We start from the raw sequence: 22874 nt of genomic DNA, 5'->3' as shown, positions 1-22874 counted from the left end.
ACCCTGTTTCAAAGGAAAAAATGCAACCTTAAAACAGGAAAGCATTTAATTTATTTTGGGGAGGGACACACATGGGGTCTGTTTACAAGAATAGGTTCTTTCCTTCCACTATGTGGGTCTGCAGGATTGAACTCAGACCATTAGGCCTGGTGGTAAGTGCCTTTAACTGCTGAGTATCTTGCTGGCCTAATACAAAGGCCTTTTTAAAGAAAACCAAATTTTCAATCACAAATGTGAAAACTTATTATTTAAAACATGATACCCCTTAAGCAGAAGAAAGAAGAGGGACGTCAGAATGGAGGAAATATTTGCAATATGCAAACAATAATGTGGTGGAGGTGGAGGGGGAGGAAGCGACTGCACAGCATCAGGACCGGTTTGATCCTCAGAAGTCATGAAAAAAGCAAAGCATGGGGGCATGTGTTTGTAATCCCAGAGGAGGCAGAACAGGAGTGTTGGGGAAGTCTTATGCCAATAAAGCACTGTCTGGCCAATAGGGAATCTAGATAGGAGGGACTAGGAGTCCAGGAGGATTCTGGGAAGGAGAAACACAAAGAGTCGAGATGTAACGCCACTGGGGTAGGAAGCCCGGAAACCTCTCCGGTAAGAGACATACTTAGATTAATAATTATGGGGTAATTACTTAAGTCAGAGCTAGCCAGTAAGAAACAAGCAAAGGCCAACAGCTTCATAATTAATATAGCCTCCTGTGTGTTTATTTGGGACTGATGCCAATCTAGAACCAGGTGGGCGGGAAGGCTTTTCTCAAAGGAAAAGCTTCTCTTAACAAGGAGGATCTGTAGTGCTTACTGGCCAGCTAGTCTAGACAATGAGTGAGCTCCAGCTATCAGTGATAGTACCGTCTCAAAAAAATGAAGGTGTACAGCTCCCAAGGCATCTCACCCAAGGTTGACCTCTGCAATCTAAACATGTGTGCACTATACACACACAAAACAGAAAACACACCACAAACAAATAACTTCATAGCAAAGAAGTGGCAAAACCCAGTGAGGCTGAGCAGAACTGCACCACTACTGTGAGTACAGTAAAATCCAATCACTTTGGAAACCTTTGAAACTTATGCAATGCTGATGACACAACCATTCTGTTCTTATGGCACATATAAGAGAACTGTGTACACATTCACCACATTTAAGATAACCAGGGAAGCACTGTTAATTACAAATTGAGAACAAGCTGGGCATGGAAGCGCATACCTTTAATCTCAGCACTTGGGAGGGAGAGACAGGTGGAAGTTTGAGGCCAGTCTGGTCTACACAGTGAGTTCCAGGAAAAGTCAGAGCTACACAGTGAGACCCTGTTTGAAACAACAAAAATCCAAACAAACTGAAACAGAGAATAAGGAATGGGAATGTAACTTAGTGTGGTACTTGCCTAGCATGCATGAAACCCTAAATCCTCAGTACTGTATAAACTGGACATGGTGACAGGTCTTTTATCCCAACATGTATAAGGTAGACGGAGGATGATCCAAAGATTAAACTCATTCTTGGCTATACAGCCACGTCTGAGACTAAGTTGGGTTACATAAGACCTTGTCTCAATACATGAATAAGTAAATAATAGAGCTAAAAGCTGGCAACAGATCAAAGGCCCATTCACAGCTTGAAAAAATAATTTTATCATATACTATTAATACTGTGGTGAAGATGAATTCTCAAAGAATGTTAATCAGGGGGAAAAAGACACAAAAAAGAACATGTTACCTGATTCTATTTATATGAAGTACAAAATCAAATGAATCTGCTGTTAGCTGCCAGTATAGAGGTTCCTTTTAGAGAGTAATGACTGAATGGGAATTAAGAAGGATGTCTTTGGTGCTAGGGTTTAAACTTGATCTGGAAGTAGGTTATAATTGGTATGTTTACCTTGTGCAAATAAATCACACTGCAATCTTTTTTATGAGATTTCTCTAATTTTTATTTTATGTGTATAAGTGTTTCTGATGTATATCTACATATCATATTTGTGATACAGAGCACCTGCAGAGGCCAGAAAAGATTGTCAGATCCCCTCGAACCATAGTTCATAGTTCCAGACTGTTGAGCCACCACATGAGTTCTGGGAATTGAACTGAGTTTGCTGAAGATCAGCCAGCACTCAGAAGTTGCAATCTTAAAACACACAAACACACACACACACACACACACACACACACACACACACACACTCACTCACTCACTCACTCTAGGAGCTGGAGAGATGAATAAGTGATTAAGAGAACTGACTTCTCTTGCAGAGGACAAGTTTGGTTCCTAACACCCCTAACTCACAATTGCCTCTAACTGGAGCTCTAATGGTCTCTCTCAGTACTCACTGCCATGACACAGGTGAGGAGGTCACAGGAGAACTCTGGGCAGTCAGTTCTCTCCTTCCGCCTTTACATGGTTCTGGGATCACACTAAGGTCATCAGGTTTGTAAGGCAAGCACATTACCCACTAAGGGCTTGTCAGTCCCTCAAGCTACACTCCCAAATCCACTTCTCTATATGCATACCATGCTTTAATAAAAGTAAAAAATAAGAGGCAAGACTGAAAAGAAAATGCAAATCACAAAAAAATTGAAGATAGTAACCAACTCCGGAAGGGGACTGGTTAATTGTGTCTGTGCACATGGAGACCTCAGGATGAACAGTCTCTCCAGCCCCATAAAGTACCCATTTTATAATCTGCACAATGATAATGCGTGCATTTAATTAATTAATTAATTTTTGGTTTTTTGAGACAGCGTTTCTCTTTGGCTTTGGAGGCTGTCCTGGTCTAGCTCTTGTAGACCAGGCTGGTCTCAAACTCACAGAGAACCACCTGCCTCTGCCTCCCAAGTGCTGGGACTAAAGGCATGCGCCACCACCGGCCGGCTTAATTTATTCTTTAATCAATGTTTAGATACATTGAGTAAATTGCAAGCTCAAATTAAAGTAACTTTAATATATACAGTAATAAATTTCTAGAAAAACAATATAGTAAAAAGAATCACAAAGGGGTTGGAGAGAGGGCTCAGTGGTTAAAATAAAAGCATTTGAAGTGCTTACAAGACTCAGGTTTGGTTCCCAGCACCCATATGGTGCCTCACAACCATCAACTCCAATTTGAAACTTGAAGTTTGCTTCTGGCCTCAGAGGGCACGCGTTGGGGGGGGAGATGACGTCACTGGCTGCTCTCCAGAGGGCCCGGAAATAACTTTTTTTTTTTTTTTTTTTGGTTTTCATGAGACAGGGTTTTTCTGTATTGTTTTTCGGAGGCTGTCGGTCCAGCGCGGCCTCGAACTCACAGAGATCTGCCTGCCTCTGCCTCCCGAGTGCTGGAATTAAAGGCGTGGGCCACCACCGCCCGGCCTGGAAATAACTTTTAATTTAAGTATTTTCACATCAAAATCAAACTTCCAGGAAAAACAAAGACTAGGCTGGCCTCTGACTCTCAGAGATCTGGCTGCCTCTGTCTCCCAAGTGCTAGGAATAAAGGCATGTGTCACTCAGCAAGTCCCATCTGTTTTACAAACAATTCTATCAAACTTTTAAGGAATCAATCAATTATAAATTTACAAAAATAGGAGAACAGAAGGAACATGTCCTATCTCTGTAAAAATGGTCTAATTTTGACACTAAAAACAAATGAGAAAAGCAGTAACTAGCTGGCAATGTCTAACAGGTACAAGGCTCTGGGTGTAATGCAACTATATGCACATGCACTATTACTTACTAGTAAACCTAAATCAGCACTGTAAAATAATCCATCGTGCATTTCTATAGCTGCAATTAAAAACAGTAAAAGGTGGAAATGCCATCATTTAGAATTTCCTAAAAGCTCAAAAATGTGGCCTTTAACCCCAGCACTTGGAAGGCAAAGGCAGACAGATCTCTGTGATCAAGGCCAGTCTGGTCTCCAGAGCAAGTTCCAGGACAGTCAGGACTATACAGAGAAAGTTCATTTTGAAAAGTTCTATCAGTCTGGCTAAATGGTCAGTTTCCTGAAACCAAGTAATCAGCATTCCAGACTTGTTCTCCTAGATTCCTAGCACTGCCCAATCAATGCAAACCCTGATATTGGCCCACCATAAGAGATTTTTATCAAGGCAGGCCCTAGTGGGGCACATCTTTAATCCCAGCACTTGGGAGGCAGAGGCAGGCAGTGTTTGAGTTCAGTCTGGTCTCTTAAGGACAACCTGATCTATATACAACAAGTGAGTTCCAGGACATCCAGAAGTGAATTCCAGGACACCTAGAGCTACATAATGACACCCTGTATCTCAAGCCCTCACCAGGACATTCTTTTTCTCATTTCTTACCATTCTTGTCACTTCTAGCAACTGCCAATCTCAGTACCCAGCCCCTGCCACTTTTCAATCTCCTTCCTCCATCCCCACTCCCTGCCCTATAACCCCAGCTAGTAAGGAGACAGCCAAGAACTCTAATTCTTACAGACCCCCTTTGCAGGATTCTTTTCCACCCTCTAAATTAAGACCTACTGTCTTCAGTCATTTGTCTGTCCTTGCTGATCTTTCAAAATTCAGGCAGCCTCTTTAAACAATGGCTTTCCTTGAACAGAACAAGTAGGAATGCCCGGTACCAACAATGTTCTTCCATTTCAGTTCTGTTATGGAGAGTGTCTGGGTAGGTTAGCACAGCTAAGACTGGATTAAAAAGAAACCTAAGCTGCACTCAGGAGGCAGAGGCAGGCGAAATCTGAGTTTGAGGCCAGCCTGGTCTACAGAATGAGTTCCAGAACAGCCAGGGTCATACAGAGAAACTCAAAAAACAAACAAAACAAAACCAACAACCTTAGTAATGAAAGACAAAGCAGAAGTATAGGCAACCACAAGTTTATTTTCTTTCCAGGTCTCTTTGTTTAAAGACAATTTCTAATACTCTTTGAAAATATCATTTTTATTGTCAATGAGTGGTGTTTGACTAGGAACATCCCAAAAGATTACTTGAAAATATTATCAAAAGGGATGGGAGCTGCGCATGGTAGCACTTGCATTTAATCCCAGTACCCAGGAGACAGAGGCAAGTGAATCGGAGTTTGAAGCCAGCCTGACTTACAAAGTGGGACCCTGACTCAAACAAGCAAACGAAGGGACTGAAGATGACTCCACAGTTAGGAACACCTACTTCTTCTCCAGAGGACCTGTTTGGTTCTGGGTCCCCAGCACCCATGCCAGGCAGGCAACAACTGTTCTTAACTCCAGCTCCAGAGGATCCAACACCTCTGGCCTTTGCAGGCATCCACATGCACAGGCAACAATTAAAAAATAATAAAAACACCAAAATATCAGCAAAATGTTATCACAGGCAGAATGTCAAGAACATGTTGGTGACTGGTTTTTAAAAAGATGTAGGGCGGGGGTGGTGGTGGCGCACACCTTTAATCCCAGCACTCGTGAGGCAGAGGCAGACGGATCTCTGAGTTCGAGACCAGCTTGGTCTACAAAAGCTAGTTCCAGGACAGCCTCCAAAGCCACAGAGAAACTCTGTCTTGAAAACTAAAATAAAAAAATATAAGGCAGTGATTCTCCACCTGGGAGTCAAATGACCCACTGGAAAACAAATATTTACGTTATGAGTCATAACAGTAGCAAAATTACAGTTATGAGGTAGCAACATGTGGAGGTCATTGAACCTAAAGGACTGGTCCTCTCTGAAGCAGGGTCTTTTGCTTGCCACTGTGCTGCATACTCCAGGCTGGCTGGCCCGTGAGCTTTTGAGGTAATTCTTTGTCTCCATCTCCCATGTCATGTTCAAGAGTGCTCTAATTACAAATATATGCCACCGGGCCGGGCATTGGTGGCGCACACCTTTAATCCCAGCACTCGGGAGGCAGAGGCAGGCAGATCTCTGTGAGTTCGAGACCAGCCTGGACTACCAAGCGAGTTCCAGGACAGCCTCCAAAGCCACAGAGAAACCCTGTCTCGAAAAACCAAAACCAAACCAAACCAAAACAAAACAAAAAAAAACAAATATATGCCACCATGGGTTTTTACATGGGTTCCAAAGATCCAATTCAGGTCATCAGGCTTGCAAAAGAAACTTTTACCCAGCCTTTAACCTTTTATTATTTTTCTTTTCTCAACTCTTTTTGTTTTTTGAGACAGAGTCTCACTGTGTAGACAAGGCTGACTTTGAACTCAGAGACTAGCTTGCTTCTGCTTCCCAACGCAGGATTAAAGGCGTGGGCTACCCTGCCCAGCTTCAACTGTTTTTTTTTAATTATAAATACATACAGTTGCTAGGGAAACATGGATGTGGTCCGTAAGAACCTTTGTAATACCTAAGAACTGAAAATAATCCAAATAAATTCATGAAACAGTGGGACAGTTACAACTAACTACCAGGAGTACCTTAGAGACTTTATCAAAAATTTTATAATCTAGACTGCTGAGAAACACTGTATTTCTGATGTTCATGTGAACCGGCCTCCTCACATCTTTAGGCTCTAAATATGACCTGAAGTTTATTAGTTTAACAACTAAATATGAGTTTCTGAATCCCAGGCTTGGTGTGGTGGCACACTCTATAAACCTAGCACTTGTGCCAGAAACCAAGAGTCCAAAACCGTCTTCTAATCAGTGAGTCAGTGGCCAGCTTGAGCTACTGGACCCCTTCTGAAAACACACAAGACAGAAATAACAGAGCAAGCAGAAGATACAAACTCTATAGGGAACTGCAGAAAAGGGCATCCTTTGATGAAACCCAGTCATCTGTAACACCAAGTTCAAACTCCCAGCTGTCAAATTCACACCTTCATCCCTAAGGTGTCATTTACTGTAGCAGTGGCACTCTGGTTCTCCTGACCACATATGCTATTTTCATGCTGCTACCTTTGCATGTATTATTTCTCTCTGCCTAAAAAGCATTTTTAGTGGTAAACTACTCAACACTAAGCTCAACTGTTTGAAATGTCTTCCATTACGCAGCCCTTCATGCATCTCTCCTGTGCTGTGTCTGTGTTACTGCCCAAGTATGTCCTATTCTGACAAAATTACCATCATGCAGGAACCAAGTGAATCCTGTGTTTGATAAGCTCTTTCTGACCAAATGACTTTATATGGACAGTTTTAAGGAAGGCTAAAATGAGATGCAAGAAACAATGAGTAACATTTTTGTTACCAAAGCCATTATTTTCTCAACTTCACCCTCCCCACGCCCTTTAACCTTTGAGTTCCAGCTACGAAGTCCTATCAGGGTCCAGGGCTAGGGGCTTACAGCAAGCTGGCTTGGCTAAAAAGGTCTGAGGATGAAAGGAAACAAACCAACTCACACACACATTCCTCTCATGGCTCTTTACTCTTTAAAAAAGGGGTTTCCTTCATCCCATAAGGTCTCCAGTTTACATACCCAATACAGATAAAATAAGCAATTCTCTGGCAATAGCAAAGATACTGGTCATGCATATCTCTTAGAACCAGGAAGGCAGGGTTTAAGTGTGCTTGCTGTTCTTGCAGAGAACCCCAGGTCAGTTTGCAGTAACCACATCAAGAGGCTCACAAAGCCTCTTTACCCCCTCTTTTGGCCTCCGAGGACAGATGGGGACACATGGACACACACAGACACTGATTTTCTGAAATTGAACTTAGTCATTTTAGTAGACATCAAGTGCACAGCTTCCCTTTCTCCCTTTTGTCTCTGCCATTCTTCCATACAGTTCGCCAGTTCTCAACTTTCTCTTTGCAGTGATTTTACTCCTCCTGTGCCACCTCAGTGCTGCTTACTCATACTGGGACCATGAAACCCTCTGAAAATATACTGAATATTAGACTAAAAGATGTTACACATGCATGCTCACAATTTTGTTTGTTTTTTTGTTCGTTTGTTTTTTGAGACAGGGTGTCTCTGTGGCTTTAGAGGCTGTCCTGGAACTCACTCTGTAGACCAGGCTGGTCTCGAACTCACAGAGATCCGCCTGCCAAGTGCTGGGATTAAAAAGGCATGTAGCACTATCACTTGGCAAAATTTTCTTTCCTTTTTTTATTTATTTTTTCTGTGTTTTGCCTCCTTGTATGCTTGTGCATCATGTGCATTCCTAGTACCTGTGTAGCCAGAAGAGGTCATCAGATCCCCTGGAACTGGAGTTAAGGGCAGCTGTGAGCCACACCCAAGCCCTCTGTAAGTCTAATAAATGCTCTTAAAGCTGAGCCGCCTCTCCAGCCTCTGTACGCAAATTTGCATCACTAGCTCCTGCTTCCTTGTTACAAACTTCAAGATACTTTCTGTACAGCCATGATTAGTCTACAAACTTAACAAGCTGACACAGAAATCATCATTTCTCCCTAGTAAACTTGCTGTATCTAAAGTACCCTCTCTTGGATTAGGGCCCCAATACTAAGCCTCATCTCATGTTAGCTCAGCAATCTTCAAACCTAAGCCTGTCTTTCTCAGATTCTTACTTTTTTTTTTTTTTTTTTTTTGGTTTTTTGAGACAGGGTTTCTCTGTATTGTTTTGGAGGCTGTCCTGGAACTCACTCTGTAGATCAGGCTGGCCTTGAACTCACAGAGATCCACCTGCCTCTGCCTCCCGAGTGCTGGGATTAAAGGCATGCACTACCAACACCCGGAGGATTCTTTTAACTACCTTTGCTTTGCTTCCACCCTTCCCTTTGTTAAATCTCTTATCACTTCTGCAAGAGCTCCTCTGACTGATTTTGTCTACTTAAGATTCTTCACCTCTACTGACACTGAATTACTGCACCTTGAGATGGCTACAATGGCCTGATTTCTGTACCACCACAAAAACTAAAATTTGATCAGGACTGACTCTCAAAAACATCACGGCTTTCTTTTCCATGGAACAAATAAAATCACTTACTTTTGCTGTTATGAGTCCTCTACAGCTTTCACCCAAGTTTCTTAGATTCAACAGCTCAGACTGTTACTTGTCCCTATCCATCAAAATCACACCTATTCTTAAACATCCAACTCAAAACCCAGTCTTTTCTTTTAAAAAACATTTTCAATTATGTGTTATTTACAAGCATGCATATATGTGCACGCACAAACAGGTACCCACAAGAGGTCAGAAGCATCAGATTACTTGAAGTTGGAGTTACTGGCTGTTAGGAACTGAATTCTAGTAGGAACTCTAAGTTGAGCGCCCACCACCCAATCTTATCTTTTTGTCTTCTACATAATAAGGAAGGGGAACCAAACAAAATAGGAACAATTTCCAACGATCTACTTTACGGAAAACCCTGCTAAAGAATAGTTGAAAATCCCTTAAACAATTCTTCATGGTTTAAAAAAAAATTTTTTAGTATGTTTATGTACACAATGAGTTTTCTGCACACCACATTTGTGCAGATGCCCTTGGAAGTCAGAGGGTCATCTAACATAGATGCTGGGATCTGAAGGTGTTTAACTGTTAAGCCATAGTTTTTTTAGAAGATCACAACTATTCAAGCAGGCATTTAAGGCCAGACGCCCTCCATAAACCCAGCATTGATCAAATGCTAATGGCCTATAATTAAAAATACTCTACAAATACTAAGCTGTTACCAACCTGGAGATAAAAGAATGGATCCAGAATTCAAATTCCAATTATACCTGCATTCTTTTCTCCCCCCCTCCCCCTTCAAGACAGGGTTTCTCTTTGGAGCCTGTCCTGGCACTCCCTTTGTAGAACTCACAGAACAGAAAATAAGCCTCTGCCTCCTTGGTGCTGTGGCCGCCTCCTTGGTGCTGTGGCCTGTATTTTTTTTTTAATTAAAATGTGTTTTTAAATTTAACTTGTTTCATGCATATGGGTATTTTCTTAAATGCATGTCTAAGGAACATCTGATCCTCTGGAACTGGAGTTACTGACAGTTGTGAACTTGCAGGTGGGTACTGGGACTAGAATGCAGAGCTGCCAAGAGCTCTTCACTGCTGAGTCATCTCCCCAGCCCCTAAAATTTGAATTTTAAAGAGAACTTTGCACAGCAGCTGGAAACTTCAAAGGTCAAGTAACTCCACAGCAGCAATAGCACCAGAACCTAAATAATCCTAATCTTATCAAACAGAGGTGGTGGTGGTGGGGAGTCCAACTGACATATCCTCAATTTTCTGTGCCTATTCAAAATAAATGAAACTATGATAGACAATCTTGAATATAAGAGAGTTGCTGGCAAGCAGGTGCAAGAGCAGTAATACCTGCAAGACAGATGACATGGGGGAAGTACCTTTTCTCCATTGCTTTATAAGGTCTTAATTGGGACCTAATTTAATTTGTTTTGACTCCCAAGATCAGTTAGCTCACTTTTATCTTCATAGTTGTACACCATGAGTCTTTTTAAAAAGAAAAACGTTAATTAATCTAGTTAAGACACTTGGTGAAAAACACATCTTTCCTAGCATTTCTAAAATTATGACCATTCAATTTTGAATGCATTTCTGAAATAGACTTGCTCATCAGGAGAGTACGCTAAAAGTTCTGAGATTATTAATAACATCAAAGAAAGGCATATGTAATGACTTTAGAGCTGCAGCATTTGAAACAGGATCTGTCTATAATCAAAAAGCCTGGTTCTACTTCTGTGCCCTTGGGAAAGGACTTCCTTTCTATACCTTATCTGAAAGAGGGTATCTTTTCTTCAAGATGGCTATCCAAATAAAATTAAACTATTCGGATAGCAGAGTATCTCAGAGACCTTCAATAAATTAGTTTTCTTCATTTAGCACAAAAGACACAAATTTAGGGATAGGAAAATCTACTCCCCCAAGTTTTCAATATACAAAACAAAAATGCTTGTTCTAATAAAAACAATACACCTCAGCATTCCACAATCAGGTGAGAAATCCTGCAAGTGATGACCATGCAAGAACTAGTAGGGCTGAAAGCGCTCTTGATGGTAACGAAGGAGTTAATTTAAAGTCAAATTAGGCCCAATTCCAAATACATCTTAATAACTCAAAGAGTGATGCTGGCTTATCCTTCCTGCAACGCAACCGCTACGGTATTTAAATCCATTTTGAAACTTCAGGATTTAAATATCCTCTCAATCAACGCTGGTGTCATTAATGCTTTTTAGAAAGCCTAAGTAGGAACGCATCGTTAGCTCCACTGAAGATATTTTGTGAAAGCTGTTCACGTACACACAAGCCGAGGATTCTGGCTTGCAAAACCACGGCCGCCTCCACCACCACGGCCAAGCATGTGATGGAATTCTTGGTTTTACGATCTAATGTCAAAAGAAGGCAGCTATAATGCTATAAATTAGGGGACACGGTGCACTTCCGTTCCCGTCCCAAGGGAGAGACTCCAAAGTACGAGCTTCAGATCAAGTTCTCGGGTCCTGGCCTCAGTGTGGGGTGCCCCTCCAATGGCAAACGAGGGTCAGCTCAGGAAGCACCTCAGCAACAACTAAGCCTCGACGGGCTCCGTGATTGTGGACTAAAGAGAAGTCAGGGGTCCAGGTCGCTGCAGAACGCGAGGCCAAGGCGCGGGAAGGGCCGCGGCTGCGTCCAGAGCAGCGAGGGGCAGAGGCATGGGGTGACCGGGTGAGGCCGAGCTTGCAAACCAGAGCAGACACTCACCAAACCATGCCGTAGGCGCCCTCTCCGATGTACGAGAGGTTGGTGTAGCGCGGCCCCACGTCGAACACCTGCCCGCGGACCATCTCCGGGCCCGCCGCCGCCGCCGCCGCCATGTTGGCTGCCTAGTCGCCGCCGCCGCGCTGGGCTCGACGCTTCGCGGCCGCTGCTCCGCTTGTGCAGCGCCTCCCGCAGGGACCGCGCTGCCGCCCGCGTAGCCGCCGCCTCCCGCGACCGGGAACGAGGAACGAAGACAACACAGAGGAGAGAACTGACCGCCAGTGAACCACTGCCTGCCTTCCTGCCTGACGGGCGGGCAGCGAGCGGGAGGAGGGAGGGGCTGGCGTCGAGGGGCGCTGGGGCGGAGCCAAGGGCGTGCGCGCTGATTGGCTCCTCGCGGCGCTGGGCGGAGTCTCGCAGGCCGGCGGAAGCAGCGAACTGAGGCAGGAGCACTGCGGCTGCGGGGGAGGGCCGTCACGTGCATTTGGAGACCCGGGCGTTTGGTTTGTTTGGTGGCTCTTGAAAGCCGGGTAGAAGCCTGGGCGTAACGACCCCCCACAGTGTGTCTCACCGCTGTACCTGGCCCAGAACGAACTTATGTGGAACCAGGGACTTGGCGTGAGACCGGAGGGCTCACCATACACCAGGCACTGGACCCCTGAGACAGGCCTCTAGGAATCTGTGGCCCACACTCTGATGAACGATGAACTTAGACTACCAAACTGGGACAAAACCCAAAAAACATGACCCAGACCCAGAAAGATACTTTCACACCTAAAAAGTGTGAGACATAGGTGGAAACCAAAACACAAGGCATTGAATCCCCTAATTAGAGGTTTGCTCAAGAAGATTTGCTGAATACTTAACAGTGTTGGAGCCAGCTACCCTTCTAGGGAGAAGAGACAGACAAAATAAAAAACTCACTTAACTAAGAGCTGTGAAGAAATAAAAAGCGGAGGAAAGGTTTAGAGAGTTGTGGGTGGGGACTCTGGAGAAAGACTGAAATTCAGGGACTGAACCCAGGTGTTGTGTAACAGTTTCCTGCGAGATTGAAACATTCTATTCTGCAGAGAAATTCCTTAAAACAGGAAAGTAAACAACGCAAAGGAACTTTGGGAGTCCTTGAAACTGACCAGAGTAAGCAGTAAACGCTTAGAATCCCTGTTCTTATTAACTCCACAGAGCTGTAAAGACTCAGCCAAGCCGCCTGGAAGAAGCAGAAATCAGTCCTCCTGCCTGGAAGAGGTTTAGACCAATTTAAATAGCTGGAGGACACTCTTCAACTTTGCTAGTTTTCATATTTTGGTCTGTCGTGATCTCCCTATCTGTAGTGACTAGGTGTGTGTTGTGTCTTCCCAGGAAGCGTTTTGTCACACGACACCAGCTTGGTACAGATGAGCAGAAACCCAGATGGGCATACTGAAATACAGCACAGTTAGAAATGCTGGAACACCTGAACAAGATTTAGAAAAAACGTGATGTTGGGGTCAGAACCAGTCACAAACGCGAATGAACTGAAGAAGAAAATTGCCAAGGAAAGCAATGGTAAGATAGTGAGTGACACATTTTTGTCTCTCAGGTACTTCCCTGTTGTCCCTGGACGCAGACTCCTCTGTGTCCAACAAATGAGATCTTAGACATCAATAAAGATCGACTAGGCAATCTTAAAGATAAAAAAGTAAATGTTAAAAAAAAGAGAGAGAGGAACTGAGGTATCCCTTAGTAGAGAGAATGTTTAGCCTATCACAGGCCTTAGATTCTTTTTGCAACACTAAAGGAACAAAATCCTGCAGGGGAAAAAGAAACAAAGCACTAGAATTTAAAATTAGTCCTTCAAGCTGGGCAGTGGTAGCACACACTTTTAGTTCCATGACTTGGGAGGCAGAGGCAGGCAGATCTCTGAGTTCAAGGCCAGCCTGGTCTACAGAGCTAGTTCCAGGACAGCCAGGATGATTATACAGAGAAACCTGGTCTCAGAAAACAAAAACAAAAATTAATTTTTCAAAATGTATTAGGCCATGCAGCAGAATCTTTTTTAGAAGACAACCCCATGGCTTTAATAAGATTTCTTTTAAGAACAGGATAAATGGATAGTACCATGAAATTAAAACCACATTAACCAACTTAAATAGTAGCAGTTGAAACAGTAAAACAGACCTGATGACACAGAAGAGCAAGCCAGCAGTATAAAAGGTGGACATGAGAAAATGATGTAGGATAGTGTTGCATGTTTTTAATCACAGCATTTTCCCAGCCAGGGCTCCAAAGTAAGACCCTGCCTTTAAAAGAGACAGAGAAGATAATTGACAGTGGTAGGAATTCAAACTATATAGATCCCAAGAATAACACTGAGGGAATCAATTAGAAGCAATAGTCAAATGGAGGAAAACTTTCCTCAGTATGAAAGAAGAAAATGTAGTTGGTTCACTGGGTTCCAGAAAATTAATAAACAGAAGCCAGCTTGTCTTAGCTACCTATTCTACTGATGTGTTAAAATGCTCTGACAAAAGCAATGCAAGGGAGTCTGGGTCTATTTTGGCTCACAGTTTGAGAAAACAGTCCATCATGGAAGCAGGAGCTTGAGGCCTCTGTCCACATTGTAGAAGCAGGAAGCAGAGAATGATGCTAATACTCACCCCCCTTTAAATCACAGTCTAAGACTGCGGCCCAGAGAATGGGGCTCTCCATAGTTAAGGTGGATCTCCCAACTTCTATTAACAGGAACTAAATAATCTCTCAAAGCCCCAGAATTTAGGAGGTAGAGGCAGGAGGATCTCTGTGAGTTTGAGGCCTCCCTGCTCTACAGGGTAAGTTCCAGGACAGGCTCCAAAGCAATACAGAGAAACCCTGTCTCAAAACAACAACAAAAAGCAGAACAAAACCAAAACAACAACAAAACCTCACAGGCATGCCCAAAGCCTGTTTCCTAGATTCTAGATTCTGTCAGAGTGACAGTATTAACCATCATACAACTTTAAGATGGAATGTAGATAAGTGCACACATTTAAAAATGATTTATTTAGGTGCTTGAGAGACGGCTCAGTGGTTAAGAGCACTGGCTATTTTTCCAGTTCAATTCCCAGCAGTCACATGGTGGCTCACAACCATCTCTAATGAGATCTGGCACCCTTTCCTGGCATGCAGGCATATAGACAGACAGAATGCTGTATTCATAATAATTTATTTGCCTTTATTCTAGTGTATAAATGTTTTGCCTGGTATGGGTAGAGGTCAGAAGACAGTGTTGGATCCTGGAGTTACAAAAGGCCATGTGGTTGCTAGAACTGAACGTAGATCCTCCCCAAGAGCAGCCAGTGCTCTTCAACTGTTGAACCATCTCTCCAGCAGCCAGAAGTTTGATACATCTTAGGGATAAAGAACAAACTAACAATATCCTATCATAGGATGAAGCTACTTATTTGAAAAACTAAAAACTAGCTCCAGAGTGCTGGTAGATATTCATAATCCTGTGTGTGGAGGCAAAGGACCACAAGTTTAAGTCATTCTTGACTACAAAACAAGTTGGAGGCCAGTCTGAGCTATGGGAGACCCTGTTTCAAACAAAACAAAACCAAGTGCCTAAATGCCGACCTTCAGATTTCTTCTCTATAATAATTTTTGTGTTAATTAAATGTTAAAGGAGAATGAAACAAGACTGGCAGATGTTGGGAGGGCTTGATATGATTCTCCTTGGATCATTTCATTCACTCTGAAGTCTTAATTCCGCCTAGATCTTTGTTGCTCTGAATAACTCTCTTAATTTTGTTTTTGCATTTAATTACTGAGGGTGGGGTGGGCAGGGCATGCCTCCAACAGCATGTCTGTGGAAGCTGGTGACGACTTGTAGGAATTATTTCTTTCTGTCTACCATGTGGGTTCTGGGAACCAAACTCAAGTCATCAGGTTTTGTGGCAAGCACCTTTATTTTCTGAGTCGTCTCATTGGCCCACAATAACTCTTCTTGAGCTCCAGATCAGCATGTCTACTGCACACTGGACAGTGCTGTGTGACCATCCACATCTACATGAACTCTACATAGACAAACTACCAGCAGTTAACTGATAAAACCAGACTGGGAGGGGGCTGCAATAATACCCACCTCATATATGTATTGAACAGAATAAATAAGATAACACACAAAGAGCCCAGGACATAGTATACTATGCACCCAATAAATAATACCCACCTCATATATGTATTGTACAGAATAAATAACACACAAAGAGCCCAGGACATAGTATACTATGCACCCAATAAAGCTTACTGTTACTGTTATCTACCCCACCCAACCCTGTACCTCATCTTGTATCTAGTGGGTAATATTGCCTTTACACAGACACAAACCACAAATAGGGCTATAATTGCAATGCCTCATAGGCTGGCGCATAGCTTTGTGGTAGAATATTTATCCAATATGTATTTTACTCCACTCCTGAGTGTAATACTGTGGGAACACCAGACCTTGAGCAGAGACCCACTTCCCCTTCTGCCTGGGAGTAGGCAGCTGTAAGACAATGTTTAGTAAAAACATATTTACTAAAAACGATACGATAAGTTCCTGGCCACTTCCCCTTCTGCCTGGGAGTAGGCAGCTGTAAGACAATGTTTAGTAAAAACATGTTTACTAAAAATGATACAATAAGTTCCTGGGAAAGGCCTTCCCACGGAAACCGCCCTGACCTCGACCTTGTCCAGAGACTAACCGCACCTTCAAAAACCCACACACATCCACCTCTGGTGTCAGAGCAGAACCAGCCAGGGTAGAGGAGAGAGCAGAAGCTTCTCTGGTGGGAGCTTTTCTTAGGAAGTTTTTCTTGAACCTTTTTGGAGCCTGTTTAAAGTTCTCTTTATATCATTGAACGAGTCTCTGTGTTATCAATACCCGACACCCTCCGCACGTTCTCGGACACAGGCCGCGCAGCAGACGTGACAATTGGAGGTCCCACCGAGATCGTGAAAGCGAGGTAAGTGGACAGGGTTAAGAAACTATGGGGAATAGTTCCAGGAAGCTAGAATCATTGCAGTATCAACTAAAAAAGTTACTTAAAGAACATGGGACTGCAGTCAAGTCTAAAACCCTAGAAGGCTTTCTAAAATCGATCGAACGAGCCAGTCCATGGTTCATTACTGGGGGAAGCTTAAATATTCCAGATTGGGAGGAGGTTCGCCGTGATCTTCATAGACTTTTACGAAAAGAGGGATCTGAGTCCTTGCCCCCTACGACATTCTCCTTATGGAGATTAGTGAGGGGAGCACTTTTGACAGATAAGGTTCGTCACCGCCAGGTAGTTCAGGACACAAAAGAGGCTTTTTAGAGTTACAAGAGACTGAGACTCAAGCCTCCTTGAGTTCAGGGGCAGAGAGTGATGATGAAGAGACCGTGATTGAAACTAGAGGCTCCATTGTTAGTGAGGATGAGGAGGAGTCTCTTAGTAACAACAAAAAAACGGGTAGACATCTCCGGGCGTGACCCAAAAGAAGGACTCCGGTCAGAATCGGTTATATCCTTCTCTATCAGACCTAGAAAATGGAAGTAGCTCAGACTCAGACTCGTCACAGTCTGAAAAGGAACGGTTACTTGCTGAGATCGCGGCCCTTAAAAAAGAACTAAAAAAGATTCTAATTAAGGAAAGACAGGACAGGGAGAGAAACCCTTCCCCATACTCTGAAAAAGGGACTCCTCCTATGAGATAACCCAGTCCTTCTTGGACCTGGAGGGAAGACCCAGAGGAGGGGTCCAATGCTGCCAGGTGGTGGCCCCAGTAATGGAAGTTCCAGATCCGAACAATTCTGGACAGGTCATTAGGCGTCATAACCCTTTAAATTTTAAGGATATAAAACAACTTAAAGAGGCAACTTTAAATTATGGCGCACAGGCTCCCTTTACACTTTCCTTAATGGAATCTTTTGCGTCTCTTAATTTGACACCTGGCGATTGGCAGCAGCTTTGCAGAGCAGCTCTGTCGGGGGGAGATTATTTGATTTGGAGAGGTGAGTTTCAGGAAAGATGCAGCCAGACAGCCCAAAGGAATGCACAGGCCGGACAGCCCCAGAGAAATGTGGAGATGCTTACCGGAAGTGGTCAATACGCCACCATTCAGCAGCAAATGCAATATGACATCGCAGTCTATGCCCAAGTGGCAGCAGCGGCCCAAGGAGCTTGGAAAGCATTGCCTTCCAAGGAAGGAGGAGATCATCTGTCCAAAGTCCTTCAAGGACCTTCCGAACCTTTTCAAGACTTCGTAGACCGTCTCAGTCAGGTAGCAGAAAGAATATTTGGGGGCATTGGGCCTGCGATGCCAGTCATAAAGCAGATGGCATTTGAAAATGCAAATAAATATTGCAAGGAAGCCCTTCGCCCCTATCGCAATAAAAGTCTAAATGACTATATCCGGATCTGTAGGGACATTGATGGGAACTTCATCCAGGGCCAAGTGTTAGCTGCTGCTATTCGGCCCCAAGTGGGGAAAGAAAGACCTACTCTGGGAAGGAGAAAAACATGTTTTAGCTGCGGTAGGGAGGGACACTTCCGTAGAGAGTGCCCTCAAAATAGTACTACAGGTCTCAAGAGACCTGGTTTATGCCCCCGTTGTCGAAGGGGATATCATTGGGCCAATAACTGCTACTCTAAAACTGACAGGGAGGGAAATTTCCTTTCTGCTAATAATAATCAGGGAAACGGGAGGAGGGCCCCGCCCCAGGGCCCCAAAACCAATGTGTACGGGGCAATGACCCCTGCTCTGGGCAGTGGCAGGACTCATTTTCTCCCCCAGAGCAACCCCTTCATATCTCAGACCTCCTTAGAGCCACCTCGGGAGTGCAGGATTGGACCTCGCTCCCTCTGCCCGGGCAATCCTAACACCGGAAATGGGGATCCAGGCCCTCCCTACTGGGGTGCATGGGCCATTGCCCCCAGGCACGGTCGGACTACTCTTGGGACGGTCCAGTACTATTCTTCGAGACATCCTGATACACCCCGGTGTTATAGACCAGGATAGTGAGGGGGAGATTAAAATAATGACATCAGTGGGCAGTGGGGTTGTTGCCATCCCTGCAGGAGAACGGATTGCTCAGATACTCCTTCTCCCTACAGCTCCTTGTGAGGCTAGAAAAATTAAAGAGAAAAGGGGCAACCAAGGTTTTGGAAGTACCGGCCCGGCAGCATTTTGGGTAGCCACTATGGAGAACCGCCCCCATCTTACATTAAAGATAGAAGGCAAGTCCTTTAGGGGCGTCTTAGATTCTGGGGCAGATTTCTCTGTCCTCTCAGATAAATTCTGGCCCCCCGCCTGGCCGAAAGAGGAAGGGACAGTGACCCTCCAGGGAATAGGACAGGCTGTACCCCAAAAAAGCCTCAGAATCCTAAAGTGGCAAGACTCTGAGGGCCACACAGGGCTTTTCCAGCCATATGTTTTGCCTGGCCTCCCTATTAACCTCTGGGGACGGGACCTCATGCAAGAAATGGGAGTGGTCCTCACCACCCAGGCACCCAAGTCCAAAAGCAGGGGCCCCCAGATGACGCAAGGGAGGGGCTGGAGCCCGGGGAGGGAACTAGGTAAACTAGAACAGGGAGAGGTTTGCCCTGTGGCATCCCTCCCTTTGGAGAACAGGGCCCCAGGGGATAGGAAGGGTTTTGGCCATTTTTGATGAGGGTCACTGTTGCGCCACCAGCCCCCATACCCATCACATGGCTATCAGATGATCCAGTATGGGTGGAACAGTGGCCCTTACCAGCGGAGAAACTAAGGGCGGCTCACCAGCTAGTTCAAGAACAATTGGAGGCAGGTCATTTGGTTCCTTCCACGTCCCCTTGGAATACCCCTATATTTGTAATAAAAAAATCTTCAGGGAAATGGAGGTTACTACAAGACTTGAGGGCCGTGAATGCGACCATGCAGCCTATGGGGGCTCTGCAGCCTGGCTTGCCCGTGCCTGTGGCCATTCCTAGAGACTGGCATTTGATTGTCATTGATTTGAAGGATTGCTTCTTTTCTATTCCCTTGCATTCTCAAGATAGTCCTCGGTTTGCATTTAGCCTTCCTGCGATTAACTTTAGGGAGCCTGCCCTTCGCTTCCAATGGGTGGTGCTCCCCAAGGGATGGCTAATAGTCCAACTATATGCCAGATTTATGTAGCTGTCTGTTTAGATCCCCTCAGACGTAAGTTCTCTGATCTTTACATTATCCACTACATGGATGATATTCTTTTGGCCGCGGCCGAAGAAAGACAATGTTACATAGCCTTTGCAGAGCTACAGGAGCTTCTGGAGGCCCGAGGATTTATTTTGGCTCCTGAAAAGATCCAAAAGAGACCCCCTTATACTTATTTGGGTCATCAAATTCAACAAACTGGCCTCCGGCCACAAAGACTCCAAATCGATTGTTCAAATTTAAAAACACTTCATGATTGGCAGAGATTCTTGGGAGAGGTGCAATGGTTTCGCCCTTCTCTTTCTATTAAAACAGGGGCTCTTAAAGCGCTTTATGATATTCTTCCTGGGGACCCTGCTCCAACTTCCCCTAGACAGATTACCCCAGAGGCCAGGGAAGCCCTACAATTGTTGTTAAGAAGTATAGAGCAAGCCCACCTTCGGCGTATAGATTATGGGCAGCCCCTTGTTCTGGTTGTACTTTCATCTAGCTTTTCGCCCACTGCCGTGTTTTGGCAGACTGGTCCTATTTATTGGGTACATTTGTCAGCCTCCCCTAAGAAGGTAGTGACCCCTTACTATGATCTCATTTTACAATTGTTGTGGAAGGCACACAAGTTTAGCATTCAAACCTTTGGAAAGAGTCCTGATAAAATTATCCTTCCTTATGGTAAGGAGGAGGTGGAACATCTACAGATCTTCCATGATGGGTGGACCCTGTTTATTACATCTACAGGCGCACAGTTTGATAACCAATATCCCAACAGCCCCTTGATGTCTTTTTTCAAACAACACCCTGTGATCTTTCCCAAGATTTTAAAGGAGAACCCTCTAGTTGGAGCTCGCTCAGTCTTTACAGACGGCTCCTCCAAGGGTTTCGCGGTGGTGGTTTCTTCTCAGGTGCAGAAGAGGGTACCCATAGGACAGATGTCAGCACAAGCCGCCGAGTTGTTTGCATGCTTGATGGCTTTCCAAATGTTTGAGGGAGAGCCCTTTAATTTATATACGGATAGTGTTTATGTTGCCAACATTGTTAGACCTTTAGAAACTTCTCCATATGTTCTTCCAACCTCCCAGGTTCGTTCCTTATTAGTTCAGCTCCAACATCTTATTTGGCAGCGCATCCACCCTGCTTATGTGGGATTTATTCGTGCACATACTAACCTTCCAGGACCCCTTGCCCAGGGCAATCAAATTGCTGACTCCTTGACCCGCCCTAGGGTCTTATTTACTCAGGAGCAGCTGGCCCACCAGCTCCATGAGAGGTATCATCTAAATGCCCGCTCCATTAAATTTCACACTGGGTGCCCCTTATCCATAGCTACACAGATTACCTCTCAGTGCCCTGATTGTGCCCCTTATCATAATTCTCCCAATGAGGGGGTAAATCCCCGGGGCCTCAGGGCCAACCATCTCTGGCAAATGGATGTCACTCACCTGCCGCAGGCAGGGAAATTAAAATATATGCATGTCTCTGTGGATACGTATTCTAAACTGATTTTTGCCTCTCTCCACTCAGGAGAGAAGATTAAAGATGTTATTTCTCATTGCCTACAGGCCTTTGCCTACATGGGCGTACCCGATGCCCTAAAAACGGACAATGGCCCTGCCTATGCCAGCAATCGCTTTGCTGCCTTTTGCAGGGAACATCACATTGTCCATTCATTTGGTATTCCTCACAACCCCACGGGACAGGCTATTGTGGAGCGCACCCATGCCACTCTCAAACAGTATTTTAAGAAAATAAAAAAGGGGGAGTATGTTACCTCCCCCAATATTCAGTTATCCACCATACTTTACATTTTAAATTTTTTGACCATAGATCATAATAATTTGTCTGCTATGGAGAGACATTGGAACAAACCCTCCCAGTCCTTGGGATGGGTCAGATGGAAGGATTTGATTACAGGAAAATGGCAGCCACCCACTCCCCTACTAGCTAGGGTCCGAGGGGCTGTTTGTGTTTTCCCTCCAGGAAGTGAGAAGCCCATTTGGGTCCCCGAACGGTGCATCGGGCATGTCGACCCCAATACTACTCCGGATACTAGTAATGCTCACCATGCTAAAGATGATCCAACCATTGCTGAACACTCAGGTAAGGGAAATATGTGCGTTGGTGAGGATTCCCCCCCATGTTGATGCCAGTTAGTCATTCCAGCTCCCTGTTCATCAATTTTTATAACACCAATAATACATTGGAAGCGGCTGCTGCCAATGAGATTAAAAAGTCAGAAACTAGACATTCTGAGTTTCCCCCTCCTAAGCCTGATACCAGGGTCAGGAAGTAGGGGAATCCAAGAGATTCCCAGCGGCATACGCCTTTAATCCCAACACACCTTTATGCAAGTTCCAGGACAGCCTCCAAACAATACAGAGAAACCCTGACTCAAAAAAAAAATTTTTTTTTTGGTAACAGTAAAAGAGGTACTGGTATTAAGTAAAGAAAAAGAAAAAGACAAAGGTATATGGAATGGAAAATTTTGTTTACATTTAAGTTCTATTTTGTGAGTCATCTCTAAAAACTTTTGGCCAAAAGCCTGGCCTCTCTACCTTGCATCTACAGAGTTACAAGGAGTAGGTACGGCTGTACCCCATGACTGTAGCTCAAATGGAGGAATGATAAAAACATATAGGACTTTTTAACCTTTTTAGTTCAAGGATTGGCTGGAGTTGTTCTTTTACATAGATTTCAATTAAGGAAGCTTCATTGCAACAGACTAATCATGACCTAGGGAAAAAGGATGACTGAAAGATGCATGTATGTTCTGAATGTATGGTGTGGCCACACCGGTATGTATGAAATGTGATTGTGAATGCGTGAGTGTGAACTGATTATATGATTAAAAGGATACTTAAATCCCTTCAAAAATAGTTAAGAAGCTACCTAGATTGTGTTAAATATAGCCAAAAGGAACATCCAGCCAGTCTGTTAATGTTTTAACAGAAAAATTTAAGATACAAATGAGGCCTTGTCAGCTAGTGAGAGTTCTACAGGTTAGATTGGGAAAGACTGCTCACAGACTTCAAATAATTTTCAAAAGTTATTTAGTAAGCCCAATTTACCTAGATAGTTAACCAAGGAGGGTAGACAAATCCTTCTACTGTTATGGTCCAGCTTCAACAGTTCAAAAAGAAAATTTTTTTAGAAAATAAAAAAGGGGGAATAATGTCCCCAGTCCCCACATGACTCATCAAATAATACA

At 44.1% G+C, this 22874-nt stretch overlaps 1 protein-coding gene across 2 annotated transcripts in view; it reads right to left on the bottom strand.

Moving 5' to 3' along the window:
• Mapk1 (mitogen-activated protein kinase 1) overlaps positions 1-11857 on the bottom strand; it is a 62728-nt gene extending 50871 nt beyond the window's left edge. The window contains exon 1 of one of the 2 annotated variants that reach the window (XM_021231503.2): positions 11526-11857. In XM_021231503.2, coding sequence (XP_021087162.1) covers positions 11526-11638 — 113 coding nt within the window. In that variant the 5' untranslated portion in view covers positions 11639-11857. The remainder of the gene's footprint in view (positions 1-11525) is intronic. The other variant, XM_005077568.4, reaches the window with a different exon arrangement.
• Positions 11858-22874: the final 11017 nt, after the last annotated feature.

Source organism: Mesocricetus auratus, unplaced genomic scaffold (assembly GCF_017639785.1).
Source record: "Mesocricetus auratus isolate SY011 unplaced genomic scaffold, BCM_Maur_2.0 Super-Scaffold_100008, whole genome shotgun sequence".
Lineage (NCBI taxonomy): Eukaryota > Metazoa > Chordata > Mammalia > Rodentia > Cricetidae > Mesocricetus > Mesocricetus auratus.
Note: the sequence above shows the minus strand (reverse complement) of the source record. Positions and strands in the feature narration are given on the sequence as shown.